Here is a 15,762-nt window from a genome sequence, read left to right on the forward strand (position 1 = left end):
TGTAGTATTTTCATTTATTCACCTTCTATTTTTTTTTAACAATATTGGGAATTGAAGCCAAAGCCATATACCCACAAACAAATATATCAATTTCTTTTCTTACACTTTATCTTTATTTATGTGTCTGAGAGTATACACACACACAAGTAGGTACCCACAGAGGCCAGAAGCAGCGTCCCCCAGAGCTGCTATTATAGGCAGCTCTGAGACCAGACACGGGTGCTGGGAACCAAACTTTTGTCCTCTAATGAGCAGCAAGTGCTCTTAACCACTGAGCCATCTCTCCAGCACCAAAATATTGAGTTTTAATATCAGGTTATATAACATCAACATTCTTCCCACAAAATTACAGTAATACTTACTAGTTCCAACTTAGGAAATAATTGTGAACCAAAAAAAGTTTCTATGGCTTATTCATCAAGGTAAAAGTACTTTAAAGTTTAGCTTGCTTTAAAGCAGTATTCATTTTGTTACAAACCTTCAGTTGACCAGTATAACTAATAATTAACAAGAGAGTAAAAGAGTTCACAGTTATGCAACTTTCTAGGAATTCATGGGCCAACTATCACTTACAAACATGAGTTTTTAAATGACGTCACAACACCAAACAGAAATGATGGCTGGATGCAATCTAACCCTGCGTTACTAGGTCAGGGTCTCATACTTACAAGCTCCTCCTTCTTCCTGAATCCAGTGAAGCAGAGCACCAGGTTCAGCATACTCGTACAATACAGCGGCCGGCAGGAAAACGGCAAGGGCTGGAGGACACAATTCCAAACTCATGAGCCTCCTTCTCCGTTAGCATTGAGAAAGCATTTCCTCATGCTTAAAGATTTCACTCTTTACCCGTTAACTTTTCTGTCTTTTGTTTTGGTTTGTTTGTTTGTTTGTTTTTTCAAGACAGGATTTCTCTGTGTAGCCCTGGCTGTTCTGGAGCTCACTCTGTAGACCAGGCCTGCCTCTGCCTCCCAAGTGCTGGGATTAAAGGCATGTGCCACCACACCTGGCACCAGTTAACTTTTCAATACCCAAGGTTCACACACTCACATACACCTTCATACTCATTCAAATACACATCAAAAAGAAATAAAAAGCGCTGGGCGTGGTAGCGCTCACCTTTAATCCCAGCACTCACAGACAGAGGCAGGTGAATCTCTGAGTTCAAGGCCAGCCTGGTCTACAGAGTGAGTTACAGGACAGCCAGGGCCATACAGAGAAACCCTGTTCCAAAAAAACAAAAACAAAAACAAAAACAAAAAAAGAAGAAGAAGAAGAAAAGGAAAAAGAAAAAACCTAAAATAATTTTTCTAATTTAAATCGTATGATAATGGATATAATACTAGTTTTAAGTGGAAAAGAGAATGGCTTATGTGTGCACCTTCTTGGAAGCCAGGACTCATGGCATGAGCCACCATACCCAGCAACAACAAATTATTCTTATCCTAAGTGCTACGTGTACTCGACAATTAACAGCATTTTCTAATTATAAATTTTCAAAGAATGCATTAATAAAAATGTATTCTTGAGATGACAAACGTACGTTTCTTACCTCTCCCCTTTGTGCACAGTTGAGTATAACTGGTGGCCCAACAATCCTACAATCAGCCTTGTATAAGTCATTGAAGACAGAATTCTGGAAGTCAGTAACTACAAATATATTCTCAAATTCTGGGGAATCCAAACTTTCAAATTCTTCCATTGAGTCCATCTTTACACAGGGCACTTTCATTTCCTGGATTTTTTCATAGTTATTACAAATAAAAATAATTCATAGGTCATATAAAATAATATACGACTCCCTAAAATTGACTCCTGTATTTTTTTGACATCTTTTTAGAAATTTTAACTGTTAAAGTCTATAATTACCAACATAACATATAACAGTGTAGAATCATATTTCTCTACTTTATACGTCATATAACCCCATACACATTAAGACCTTGCTCTGAAGACATAAGCACAGGCTCTCTGACTCTGGTCTATAAGCCACCTAGCATGCACAGTAAGTTCCAGGTACTAGAATAGAACACCAGGTACTTTCCTTTCCAGGGTTGTAGTTTTAGTTGTTGGTAGTAATAGGGATCAAACCTAGAACTCAGAGCATGCTAGGCAAGCACTCTACCCATGAACTACTGAGTGATAAAATTATAGATATGAGCCACTAGGCTACACTTTTAAAAAAATGTAAGTACATGTATTTTGATTTAGGTATATATCCACCAGTTTTTATTCTGAGCAAGAAAAATGATAATCTACATATGCAGCTATCTTAAAAAAAAAAAAAAGAAAAAACCCCGCCGTTTAACACTTAGTAAAAGGTTACTGATTGACATTCTCATTTCAATACATATGCTATAGAGAGGTCATGAGCTAATTTGGCTGCATCAGGACACATATATGACATACAAAGGCAAGTATCTTATTAAAAGTATCTTCATTTAAAAAAAAAAAAAAGAACCAGGCCAGATGTGATAGTGAATGCCTTTAATTCCAGCACTTGGGAGGCAGAGGAGGGCAGATCTAAATTCGAGGCCAGCCTGGTCTACAAAGCAAGTGCAGGATAGCCAGGGCTATACAGAAACCCTGGAAAAAAAAACAAAAACAAAAACAAAAAAAAAACAAACCTGAACAGCCTACATAATTCCTGTGTGAACAGAACGGAACAAAGAACTCTGAATATATTAATAAATTATTTGGGCTTTTATTTGAAAGGCTGGAGTGATGGACCAAATCATCTATCCCTGAAATTCATATGCTGAAAGCTAACCTAAAATGAAAAATGAAACCTTCTCTCTCAATGTGACTGTACGCAGCTAAGGTCCTAAGGCCATTACAGAGACGATTCAAGTTAAACGAGGTGTCCAGGGCAGGCCTCACCCAACCTGACTCAGGTGCTCAGAAGTCTGAACATCAACAGCAAAGATGGAGTACAGGGAAACAGGGCCGTGCGGGGTGCAGCAAGGAAGTCCTATGCAGACCTCAGGACACTGGACCCACTGGCACTCATTTTAGACTCTAAGTTCTGTTGTTTAATCTGTCAGGATTATTTGCATGGTCTGATACTTTGTTTAACAGCCCTAGCAAACTAATGTAATGGAAGGTCAGGGCACTAGCTCAGTAGTAAAATGCTTGCCTGGAATGTACGAGAACCTAGGTTCAATCTGACAAAATATAAATAGAAATTATTATGAAGACAAACTGGTTACACACTGGAGAATAGCACGAATTTAAACTAAACAGAAAGCTAATGGGGAAAAGTCCTTAAATGTGTAAGAAAATGACCAGACCTTTGTACCCATTGCATCCTTTTCTTAAATAATGACCAAGTCTCGAAAACTTGAATTTCTAATAGATGCTATAATTTAAGGGTTCAGAAACAACTTATTCTAAAATAAGCTACTTCCAACATTTCTAATTCAGTGCTCGTGCCTGATTCCAGTCACCAGAGTGAAGTAATTCAATCGAGGGAAGTGAAGCATGCCACATGCAATGAGATGCTTGACCTACCATATTAATAATACTTTTTATTAATTTTTCCTCCGATTTTCCAGGACAACTTTCTTTTATCTTTATAACAGGGACTTCCATTATCTTAATAGTCTGTAGAAAAGAGACTTACGTGTAAGATTAAGAAGCGGAGGAAAGTATTTACAAAGCTGGGTGAAGAATCTCTTTAGAAATGAATTACAAACCCCAACTCCTTACCTTTAAGGCCTTTAGAAGTTCTTCTTGTTTCCCAGCATCCTGGACCATTATCACTCTTGCTTCAACCTGCGGCATTTCTTCTATTAAGATGGAAAATGTTTCAATGTGGTTATAAGGTACCAACAGCACATTAGTAGTTCCTAGACCCTCTTTCTAGCTAGAAAGTCTATGTCTGAGGAGAACAGAAAATCCCCAGAAGTTAAAGTAACCTAGTTCTGGGAGCTGGTGAGATGGCTCAGTGGTTAAGAGTGCCAACTGCTCTTCCAAAGGTCCTGAGTTCAAATCCCAGCAACCACATGGTGGCTCACAACCATCCATAACGAAATATGATGCCCTCTTCTGAAGTGTCTGAAGACAGCTACAGTGTACTTACATAAAATTAAAAAATAATAAATCTTTAAAAAGAAAAAAAAAAGTAACCTAATTCTGAATTTTCTACAAAAATATTTGACCACATATCATTTTTAAAAAGGCTATATACATTGTAGCAAAAGGCATACATCAAAGAAACAACTCCCTTTAAAGAAGCATTATGAAGCATGACCCTCCTCCTTAAAGTACATGGAACTTTAGAATAAAACAGTACAAAGCAATAAACCACAGTAGCTCCTCACTTAAGCAAGAATAAACTCCAGCTTACCAATGTTATAGTGAGAGTGCCTCAATACCAAGAAAGCAGGATCAACACTAAGACACGCCCTTTTTCAAAGTGGGGAAGCATTATCCCAAAGCATGGACAGAGAATGTAGACATAGAGCCCTAATCACTCAATACAAAAAATTCACTAGTAAGTATTCTTTGATTTAAGTTAACAATTGTGTGTTTTTAAAAGCAGGTACTGCTGGGTGGTGGTGGCACACGACTTTGAACCCAAGACTCGGGAGGCAGAGGCAGGCAGATTTCTGAGTTGAAGGCCAGCCTGGTCTACAAAATGAGTTCCAGGACAGCCAGGGCTACACAGAGGATAGCCAGCGTTACACAGAGAAACCCTGTCTCAAAAAACCAAAGAAGAAAAAAAAGCAGGTACTAAACTTACCATCAACATTTGAAGTAGACGCCAAGCACAAGTTTTCCTTGGACATTTCAGCAACTTTAGAATCAAACACTGAAGAGTCTGCCAAGCTAGTTATCTCAGAAGGAGATGGTAACACGCTGTCGTCAGCCATTGTTTGCACTACTTGATGAAGGCTGAAACAGTAAAACTTGAAATGAGAATACATGAGACAAACATGGTCACTGAGCAAGAAACTTTACAACAGTGGTTCAAGCGCCCTGATGCTGCGAACCTTCAATACAGCTCCTCCCCAACTGTAAATTCGCTTCATTGCTACTTCACTCTAATTTTGCTATCATTAGCATAAATATCAGATATGCAGGATATGTGATGACCAAAGGGATCGAGACCCACAGACTGGGCCACTGACTTAGATACTGTACTTGTGGATCTAGAATTTGTAAGCTGGGCCCAGGAGGTAGGCTAGATGGTCAGTCAGCACACAGGAGGTGGAGGTCACCCCTGGAAACGCGAATTCAAAGCAAATGTGGGGTACAAGGGCCTGTCTCAAAACCTCCATAAGACTAAGTTTTCTTTTCTATAAAACTCGAGCATGAGTTATAAACATACAATAAAATATAAATAACACAGAAAGCTCCCTGCACACAAAAGGTACAAGTGTTTTTCTACCTTTCTTCTACATCTGTCTTCAACCCACTTCTCTTGCAAAGTGTCTACACAACATTTACCTCCCAATAAGCCCAGCTTTACTCTTCACCTCCTCCTCCTGCCCAAATCCCCTGCTGTCTCTAACCAAGGTACTCCAATGTCTAATCTTTCTCTGTGCCAGCAATGAGTTTCTGAGCAGTTTTCCAGCCCAAACTGCAATGTAGTTTATAACTGGGTATATTTCACCGCAGCAGGAATATTCTACAGAGAACGTCAACTTCATTCATCACTCTTGACTTCACCTTTATGTGGATTCTCAGAATCTTTCATAGATCACTGTACAGCTTACACTGTAAGCTGCCATTTTTATATTAATTCCCAAACATCTCCAAGACTTGACAAGACAAATGTATATAAACTAGTACCATTATAAATCTGGACTATGAAAGAAAGCTCTCTTCGACCTCTAGGACCTAAGAACTGGAAAGTTAGGCAAGTAGGGAAGAGAGAAAGTTTAATTGAAGTATGGAGCTTGAGTTTGTTGTAACTCAGGGGTAAGTCCTGCTGAGGGCCCTGGGTTCTATACCTAACTGGAGTGGGTAGTAAATATCTTAAATATCAAACAAATATAACCAACAGTCTCACCTTTACCTCAGAGCTTAATCTCACTTTATTCAAAAGTGTCTGATCCACTTTTTCAGATTGATAAAGTAGTCAGAGAGCGCTCAGATTCTTAGTAGAGACACAGTTTAAGCTGTCTGCCCTGAGGAAACAGTAAAGTACAACTCTCCATTTCTAGGCGGTGAGTCTATGTGTACAGGTACACAGTACAGACCTACACAGAGTTGTAAAACTCAGATGCTTAAGTCAGACACCTGCTTCCTGGCTCCACTCTGCCTCCTCAAGACTCTGCAGGAAGTCTCGTCTCAGTTTCCAAATGAAGGAAGCAGACATAGCACTAAGACTCAAATGCAGGTTGGGAAAGAAACTCAATAGGTATTGAAAGGACAAATAACTATTCATTCATACAATATTCATAACTTGGTATTGTTTGTCTTATCCACGGCAATCATTTTTAAGTCTCCACAGGAGAGCTCCAATGGTGTCCTTACTCAGAAGCAAATGACCAACTTCATACAGCCCTCCTACCTCCCCTAAAACTCATCTCTAGGATAAAATACACGGCTCTAAGTCACTTAAAGAAATGTTACAACATGACTTCTATCAACATTCTGCCAGATACCCATAAATCAGTGTCTTGATCAGCCATTAGAGAAGCTTGAACCTGTGAGATGAGAGGGGGAGAGGGAGTGAGGGGAAGGGGAAACCAGGAGAGGGAAAGAGGGAGAGAGGGAGAGAAGGAGAGAAGGAGGGAGGGAGGGAGGGAGGGAGGGAGAGAACTATTTTCAATGTTTAGAAAAAAAAAATTTCCCCTTTAAAAAAAAAAACTAAGAGTCAGGTATAGTGGCACATGTTTTTAATCTCAGAGCTTGGGAGTCAGACACAGGTGGAGCTCTGAGTTCAAGGCCAGTCTAGTCTACACAGCGAATTCCAGGACCAGCAGAGCTATAGTGCATCCCTGCCCAAACAAACAAATATGCCTTAGCCTTCTGAAGTGTTCACTACCATGTTTGCTTTTTTTTCCAGGAGAAAAAAAAAAAACATGTATTTTTATTTGTTTTTCAATCTCCCAGTCCAAAGGGGGAAAAGTGTGGTAACACAGCCTACAATTATGTGCAACTGTGTGCCAAAGCTTTACAATGCACCTTTAAGGATACTTTTAGTTTACATGATCCTCTTAAAAAAAAAAATCACCAAACAACTGACAATGTGTGGCCTAAAATTCCAGCACCCACAAAACAGAGGGAGGAGATACATAACTAAACCCTTTCTCACTACACCCCAAAACACTGGAAATGCTTAAATACACAGATCATTTATTACCAAAACAGCTCCATAATATACAGCAAAAGAGCTACACGCTACACTAGTGATACAACCAGCATCTAGCACCCAACATCACCGCAAACTTAAGTGCACCAGGTCACTTTCTTCCTTTTCACATATTCTACAGACCTTTTAAAAATAAACACAACGGAATCGTGATCATAAAAACAATCTATCTTTGACTCGGGATGTGACTCAGCTGCAGTCAGTGTGCATGAAGTCATCCGCGGGCACCTCAGAAACCAGGTAAGGTGAAAGTACACCTGTAATCCGAGCACCCAGAAGAGGGGGTAGAGGCAGACAGAGTTCCTTGTCACCCTAGGCTCCACAATTCAAGTCTATGCTGGGGTACCTGAGATCTTGTCTCACAAACACATGGATTCTTTTAAACAAATAGTCATTTCAGCTTTTCTTTTAAATAAACCTTTTTTTTTTCCATAAACACGTCACACCAGAGTAAGGAACCCAAACTACAATAGTGTATACGTTATTGATAACAGTGCAATTAGCGATTCTCATTTACTTAGAGCTCAATATTTTAGTCACTATCTTAAATCTTTCCCTTGCCACTTTTTAACGCTTGCAGCCATCCTAAAAGACAAATGTCACTGTCATATCCAGTTTGTGGCTAAGGAAGTTGCTCACACAGCGACTCCTAGCCGGGTCTAACTGAGGGAGCTAAGTTAACCGCTAACCACACACATCTGTGGCCAGGAAGGGGCGGGGCGGCCTGTGTTTTATATTTTTAAAAATTGAAAATCGGAATTCTACAGGAATTCCAGAGGGAAACCACAAAACAATCAAGGCAGCTCGGGGCTGCGGCGGGCGGGCGGGAGGCCAAAATCCCGGTCCCAACTGCGCCCTTCACCCTGAGGCGCCGGACAGAAGCAGAATAGATAGAGAGCCCAGCCTCCCGCAAGGAAGGGCCGGGACGAGAGCAGAGGGCAGGACAGGAGGCGGATGTGGGGAAGGAGGATGGAGGGGAGCGGGACAGACAGGTACGCAGCCGTGGGAGCTCACCGCGGCGGGGGCGCCGGCCTTGGTCGCCACGGCCCGTGCTCAGTTCCGGGTTCCCGAATCCCTTCCCGTCCCCCACTCACCCCGCAGTCCTCACCACGCTCAGAGATTTTAAAAAGGAACCACGACGGCGCAGTCCTCGCTTATCCTTCTCAAACACTAAGTCTCCCCCTCACAGGCGCCGCCATGGCTCGAGAGAGGCTGCCGCCTCCGATTCAAAAAAATCCAGTCGCTCTCTCTAAGAGCCATGCTGATTGGCGCGCTCTGTCAACCTCCTTTTGATAGGCTGGAACCTCGGGCGGACTGCCGATTGGTCAATCCCAACGTCTGCCTTCGGGAGGCGCCGGCTGATTGGTTGTGAGTGTGTTTCAAATCCGGTAAACGGCTGGAGCGTGCGAACGTCGGCGGAGTGCCCGGATGTGGGCTTGAGGAGGCGTGGCTCTGCAGCGCCTCTGGATGCAGCAGGTGTTTCTGTGGTTACCGCTTGTTTACTCCGTAAACAGCCCAGTTCCTGATGAACGGTCTCTCTGCCATCACCTCCAACTTCAAGAAAAAGTACCAAGCACCGCAAACCGATCCGCTCTTACTACTAACCAGATTTTATTTTTGAAGACAAGCTTGCATCTGAGTAATTAATATAAAAAAGTGTATAAGGAGATTTTAGAATCTCCTGAAGCAAAACTGCTTCTGGGTGGGTTGCTCCCTCCCCACCCCAACTCCCAGCTTAGGAATGTTAGTGACTGTGCTTGGAAGTCTAGAAAAGAAGGGATTGTTTTACCCCTGGGATCAGTATTGCTATTTTGAAATTTGTTTCTAGATGGAATGTTCTATAATACAGTCGCCTAGGCATACACTTCTAGCTGGGTGTGGTCTCAAAGCCTGTACTAAGGAGGACAAGACCAGCCTAGGCTATAGGAGACCAGGACTCAAAACAATTATTTTTCACTTTCAAAACCTTACCAAGTGTTTGGATCGGTTGCTAGGCCCCAAATCTCATTAAGAGGTTTTTAAAGCACTTTTGAAATTTAGATTGATAAATTTTATGTGTCTTTTTGCCTATACATATTATTTTTTCCTGAACGTATGTGCATTTGTGAGTGCCTGCTGTCCTTGGACATAGGAGGAGGCCAGATCCCCAGAGACTGGAATTACAGAGAATGATGAACCACCAGGTGGGTGCTGGAAATCAAACTCACGGCCTATGTGTGAGAAACAAACGCTTTAAACCACTGAGCCAACTCACTTTAAGCCCAAAATCTACTTTAAAACCAAAAGAACTTCTTGACAGCCTAAGCAGTTCGACAAGTCTACGGTGAGTTCATAGAATGAGTAAAACAATCTATAGTTTTGTCTGTCTGGTTGGTTGGTTTTTAGGGTTTTTTGCCTACCAGTATCTATGGCCTGCCAATCACTAGAATTCCGCACTAGCCTTTGGAGTGGAAGAAAGGAAAAATCGGCCTGGACCTTGCCCAGAGAAGTGTGCTTGCAATTTAAACTGGGGTGTGTCTGGCATTCCAAGCATTCTCCTCACTAAAGTAGAAGGCAGCCGCCTCCTTTGTGCCCTGCCCGAGGAGAGCTAGCTTCCCAGTCTGTTGGGTGAGAGTGTAGGATTGCAGTGCAGGAAGGCTAGCTTAGCCTCTTACAGCGAGGGCAGCCCTTTGGTGAGAAATGAACAAGAGATACTATCTTCACCTGCAGGTTGTTATTTACTCGGCAAATCTGTATTAAGTGTAAGAAAGTATTTGCTTGGGGGAAAGCATGAATAAGGGATAGACACAGCCTGTCAGAGTTGGGGGCTGGGAGGAATGATGTAATCCCATCACCACAGAGAGGGGAGCTACAGTTCAAGGTCATTCTAGGGTGCATACCAACTTCCAGGCCAGCCCAGGCTCTGTGAGGCCCAGACATCTTTAGACATAAAAATATAAAGAAAGTCAGATATAATAGATGGGTGTAAAGAAAGCCTAATATAGAAAACACTCTATGGGAAGTGCTGTTTTTTTCTTTTTTGAGGAAATGCTGACAGGAAGCATTTTAGATAATTGTGTGAGAGATGATTGCTGCCAATCTGTACCAAGCAGGGTGCAGATCCTGGTGAAATAAGGCACAGTCCTCTATCTTTGAATCCCTACTCCGGAGTGTGTATGTGGGGGGAGTTACTTGGAGGTCAAAAGAAAAGAATCTGTTCTTTCCTTCCACTGTGGGTTTGAGGAATCTGGCTCAGGTCATCAGGTTGTATTGCAAGAGCTTTTATACACTAGGTCCTCTCACTGGTACGTTAATGGGGGGGGGGGGGAGTTGGGAAGGGTTAAGGGGTTTCTCGCCAGTTAAGAGCTCTTGTGGCTCTTGCAGAGGACCTGGCTTTGGTTTCGAGTATCCACATGGTGGTTCAAAACCACCTCTAACTCACTCCAGTTCCAGGGGATCTTCCATCTTATGCTTTCTTTTTTTCTGGCCAAATGTGAGGATTAGACATGCAAGTGATATGTATACATACATCCAGCAAAACACTCATACACAAAAAATAAAATTTTCAAATCTAAACATGTTTTTAATGTGTAGACCTTTTTAGAAAAGCATGGTCTATTTGCTCTTTGATAAGCAGAGGGTGTGCAGAGGTAGGAACCCAGTTAAAGCTGTTCTCAGTAATTTACTCACAGTTATTGTGCAATAAGCGCTAAGCGTCCAGTAAGGTACGCTAGGAATGAGACGGAACAGACAAGAACCTTGACCTCATCCTGGAACTAGCTTTTATCCCACAAGCTTTCACAAAGAGAACAGTAATAAAAAAATAACTGTCTGATTCTGAAGCTTTTTCAAGTGTTTTCCTACTCCTGAGTCTACACAGCAACAATCTTTTTATTAGCACACTTATAGATAAGGTTAAAATGACTCGATGGCATAGTAACCCTGAACTTCTAAAGAATAAACCTCGGGTACTGGTTTATTTGCTTACTGTGACTAACCTCCTTTTAAAATGCCCATACTAATCCAGACACCTATAATCCCAGCACAGAGGCAGTAGAAACAAGAGAAGATCAAGACTGGACCGTGAAGCACCAGGAACTGACTAAGGTGCATAATTTACCCACCAAAGCAGAGCTGGCCTCCAGGTTCCCCAGCGCCCCCCTCAGTCCCTACCTGGCATACCCTGCCCCCAACAGGGAACTTTCCAGCCCAGGTGCTTGTCCGCCCTCCCCCAAGAGTCTCCTCCCAATATAATCCAGACATTTAGTCTCTGCCCTTCTCTCTCTTCCTCTCCTTCTCTTCTTTCTCCTCCAATGCTCCCTTTTGCTCCCCTACCCCCACCCCCATGGCAATCCCATGGCCTCAATCCCTGGGGTCAGTGAACCTGCCCGCCTGAGAGTAGCATCCCAATAAACCTGTCTTCAGGTACTCCAATCTGACTCGAATTGGTTCATCTCACTGCCGGAGAAATAACCTATCACAAAGCTACACAATGAGTCTCCAAAACAAAAAACGAAACACCACCAAAAGGCTAGACAAGACATGATGATGCGTGCTTACAGTCTCCGCTTTGGGAGGTAGAGGCAGGAGGATCAGAAGTTCAAACTCGTGCCAGCAAATATGTGTCTGCTGGTGCAATGGTTGCATAACTGTTATGTGGGCAACCAACTGCCTTCTGGTAATATTGAGGCCTGCTCCAGAAAAGAATTCATGCTTGGTGCTGTAAACCTGCTTTAAAACCCATGGTTACAGAGGTCATAGGCCCTAGGCAGCACCTTCTACTGTTTTGTTGTACAGACAAGTGTTGAAACTGCCTTATAAATAGTTATATGTGATACATAGCTTAGTGCTGCTGCTCTTTTTTAATTATTATTAATTTTATTTATTTAATGTAGAGTGCTCTGCTACATATACATCTGCATGCCGGAAGATGGCATCACATCCCATTACAGATGGTTGTGAGCCACCATGTGTTGCTGAGAATTGAACTCGGGGACCTATGGAAGAGCAGCCAGTGTTCTTAACTGCTGAGCCATCTCATTAACCCTCTTAATCTTGCTGTTGTTAATCTTGGTCAGAGAAGCTTCCTTTTGCAGTGGGCAGAAATCAACAGAGAGACTCCTACTGAGACAGAAAGCTTAAGATAAATGCTCAGCTCTAACTCCAAAGCTCAGAGACCGAGGATGAGAAGGATGGGGAGCAGAGGATGCAGAGGTGGAGGAGGATGGGGAGCAGAGGATGCAGAGGTGGAGGAGGATGGGGAGCAGAGGATGCAGAGGTGGAGGAGGATGGGGAGCAGAGGATGCAGAGGTGGAGGAGGAAGGGGAGCAGAGGATGCGGAGGTGGAGGAGGATGGGGAGCAGAGGATGCAGAGGTGGAGGAGGATGGGGAGCAGAGGATGCAGAGGTGGAGGAGGATGGGGAGCAGAGGATGCAGAGGTGGAGGAGGAAGGGGAGCAGAGGATGCGGAGGTGGAGGAGGATGGGGAGCAGAGGATGCAGAGGTGGAGGAGGATGGGGAGCAGAGGATGCAGAGGTGGAGGAGGATGGGGAGCAGAGGATGCAGAGGATGAGGAGGATGGGGAGCAGAGGATGCAGAGGTGGAGGAGGATGGGGAGCAGAGGATGCAGAGGATCAGGAGGATGGGGAGCAGAGGATGCAGAGGTGGAGGAGGATGGGGAGCAGAGGATGCAGAGGTGCAGGAGGATGGGGAGCAGAGGATGCGGAGGTGGAGGAGGATGGGGAGCAGAGGATGCAGAGGTGGAGGAGGATGGGGAGCAGAGGATGCAGAGGTGGAGGAGGATGGGGAGCAGAGGATGCAGAGGTGGAGGAGGAAGGGGAGCAGAGGATGCGGAGGTGGAGGAGGATGGGGAGCAGAGGATGCAGAGGTGGAGGAGGATGGGGAGCAGAGGATGCAGAGGTGGAGGAGGATGGGGAGCAGAGGATGCAGAGGTGGAGGAGGATGGGGAGCAGAGGATGCAGAGGATGAGGAGGATGGGGAGCAGAGGATGCAGAGGTGGAGGAGGATGGGGAGCAGAGGATGCAGAGGATCAGGAGGATGGGGAGCAGAGGATGCAGAGGTGGAGGAGGATGGGGAGCAGAGGATGCAGAGGATGAGGAGGATGGGGAGCAGAGGATGCAGAGGTGGAGGAGGATGGGGAGCAGAGGATGCAGAGGATCAGGAGGATGGGGAGCAGAGGATGCAGAGGTGGAGGAGGATGGGGAGCAGAGGATGCAGAGGTGCAGGAGGATGGGGAGCAGAGGATGCGGAGGTGGAGGAGGATGGGGAGCAGAGGATGCGGAGGTGGAGGAGGATGGGGAGCAGAGGATGCGGAGGTGGAGGAGGATAGGGAGCAGAGGATGCAGAGGTGGAGGAGGAAGGGGAGGAGTGCTGCGTACTGTGAGATGCTGGATTCTGGAAGACTCATGACCACACAGCAGCTATGATCAACCGCACAGGACCTGGGAACAATCAAGTCTGTCAACATTCCAGGATGCCAGGATGGATGGAGGAGGGGCTGAGGAAGCTCCAGGCCTCCTGAAGAGCTGCTGTGAATTGAAGGCTGCCTAGGAGAGGGGGGGGGAGTTCTGTTTCTTTGCGGGTGTGGTTGGTGTGAGGCTGCCCAGACAGCAGGTGGGTGGCCCCAAATCCATGGCACTGGCTGGACTGGGGAGAGGGTCTGAGAGGAGAGGAAGTGGAGTTGGGGGTTAAGTATGATTTAGATACATTGTATACATGTGTAAAACTGTCAGAGTTAATTTTAAAGTTCTAAAAACTTATGTGACTTAGCATAAAAAAAAGTTTCAAGGTCCTATTCAGATACACAGTGAGTTCAAGGCAAGCTCAGGCTATATGAGATTGAAAGAACCTAGTGGGGAAACCCCCACTCAGCTCCCGATTGGGCGTGCACCCAAGAATCACGAATAGAACACAACACCTTGATGTAACAACATGAGGTATTTTAATGGCGGAGCTCTGGGTCGAAACGTATCTCACACAGGAGACAGTGGATTCCACCACGAGGCTTGGAAGCTAGGGGTTTTTATAGAAAAGGAGTGGGGCTGGGGGAGGAATTGGCGCGGTTTCACATGATTGGTCCATTTAAACATCAGCAGCCTGTAACATTTAACTTAGGTCAGAGGGGTGGGAGATAGGGAGGCAATGGGCCTGCCCGGGCATGTCCTGCTCTGTTCTGCTATGTTCTCAGCCCCAGGTTTCAAAGCTCACAAACAACTCTTTGGGCTATTTGACATACATTACATGAATCACAGTTTTATTTCCTTTCAAGATCTTGTTTTTGAAAAAAAATAGGAAAAATTGCCAGGTGGTAGTGGTGGTGTATGCCTTTAGTCACAGCATACACCAGGAGGCCAAGGCAGAGGCAGGCAGATCTGAGTTTGAGGCTAGCCTGGTCTCAGTGAGTTCCAGGTTAGCCAAGGTTATGCCACGGAGAAACCCTGTCTTGAAAAAATAAAAGAAGAAGGAAGGGATGGAGGGAAGGAAGGGAGGGAGGGAGGGAGGGAGGGAGGGAGGGAGGGAGGGAGGAAGGAAGGAAGGAAGGAAGGAAGGAAGGAAGGAAGGAAGGAAGGAAGGAAGGAAGGAAAAACTAGCAGAATCTGTAACCAATTGGACATGTACCATGGGCATGCCTGATGCCTGCAGAGGTCAGAAGAAGGCATCAGGTCCCCAGGGACTGGAGTTACAAACAATTGTGAGACACCATTGTGGGAGTTAGAAGTTGATTCCAGGTCCTCTAGAAGAGCAGACAACACTCCTTATCTCTGACCTATCTCTCCAGCTCTGAGTACATTGTTTTGTTTTGTTTTGTTTTAAATTGGCAAGTCAACAGCCATGAATACTCCTCTTTTTCCTGTTACTTTAAGTTGTTTTTTTAATCTAAGCTACTTTTACTAAGTTTAAACCCCAAACATTCCAGTGTAACTATTTACAGATATCTTTATAACACTGATACTATATCAGTTTCAGTGTAACTATTTACAGATATCTTTATAACACTGATACTATACACCAATACAGTGCTTAGGCTGATCAAAGCATAACCTAAGAGTTTGACATCAAAATAGATCGATAAGCTCATACTGACTTAGTTTTCTCTCCTCTGCATCCCCACTTGAGATAAGGTCTCACGTGCCCCAGACCGGCCTCTGCTTACTTCCTAGCTGACCTGAGCATCTGCTCCTCCTGCCTTTGTCTCCCAAGTGCTAGAATTCCTAGCATGTAGCCATATTCACTTTATGCTATGCTGGGGACCCAACCCAAGGCCTCATGCTTGCTAAGCAAACACTCACCTAACAAGCTATAGGCCCAATCCATTGACTAAGTTTTCCTGCGTCTGATATTAATTAATGAATGCTTGTTTACCTACTTACTAACTTGGTTCTAAAGGCTGCTACTATGTGTATAAACTGGAATAAATTACTACATAGTAAATACATCAATGTG

The 15,762-nt window shown here is 44.1% G+C and overlaps 1 protein-coding gene and 1 long non-coding RNA gene across 6 annotated transcripts in view; one reads left to right on the top strand and one right to left on the bottom strand.

Moving 5' to 3' along the window:
* Ect2 (ect2 oncogene) overlaps nt 1-8,966 on the bottom strand; it is a 57,032-nt gene extending 48,066 nt beyond the window's left edge. The window contains exons 1-6 of one of the 5 annotated variants that reach the window (XM_006535385.4): nt 8,416-8,966; nt 4,742-4,893; nt 3,706-3,785; nt 3,508-3,600; nt 1,550-1,732; nt 669-758 (exon numbers count right to left, since the gene is read on the bottom strand). In XM_006535385.4, coding sequence (XP_006535448.1) covers nt 669-758; nt 1,550-1,732; nt 3,508-3,600; nt 3,706-3,785; nt 4,742-4,871 — 576 coding nt within the window. In that variant the 5' untranslated portion in view covers nt 4,872-4,893; nt 8,416-8,966. Of the gene's footprint in view, nt 1-668; nt 759-1,549; nt 1,733-3,507; nt 3,601-3,705; nt 3,786-4,741; nt 4,894-8,335 lie in introns of all 5 variants that reach the window. The other 4 variants (XM_006535386.4, NM_007900.3, NM_001177626.1 and 1 more) reach the window with 4 other exon arrangements.
* On the top strand, nt 8,739-11,732 carry 1700125G22Rik (RIKEN cDNA 1700125G22 gene). Its single transcript, NR_040548.1, has 3 exons — nt 8,739-9,023; nt 9,453-9,644; nt 11,349-11,732. It is a non-coding gene; the product is annotated as an RIKEN cDNA 1700125G22 gene (long non-coding RNA).
* Nucleotides 11,733-15,762: the final 4,030 nt, after the last annotated feature.

Source organism: Mus musculus, chromosome 3 (assembly GCF_000001635.26).
Source record: "Mus musculus strain C57BL/6J chromosome 3, GRCm38.p6 C57BL/6J".
Taxonomy (NCBI): Eukaryota; Metazoa; Chordata; class Mammalia; order Rodentia; family Muridae; genus Mus; species Mus musculus.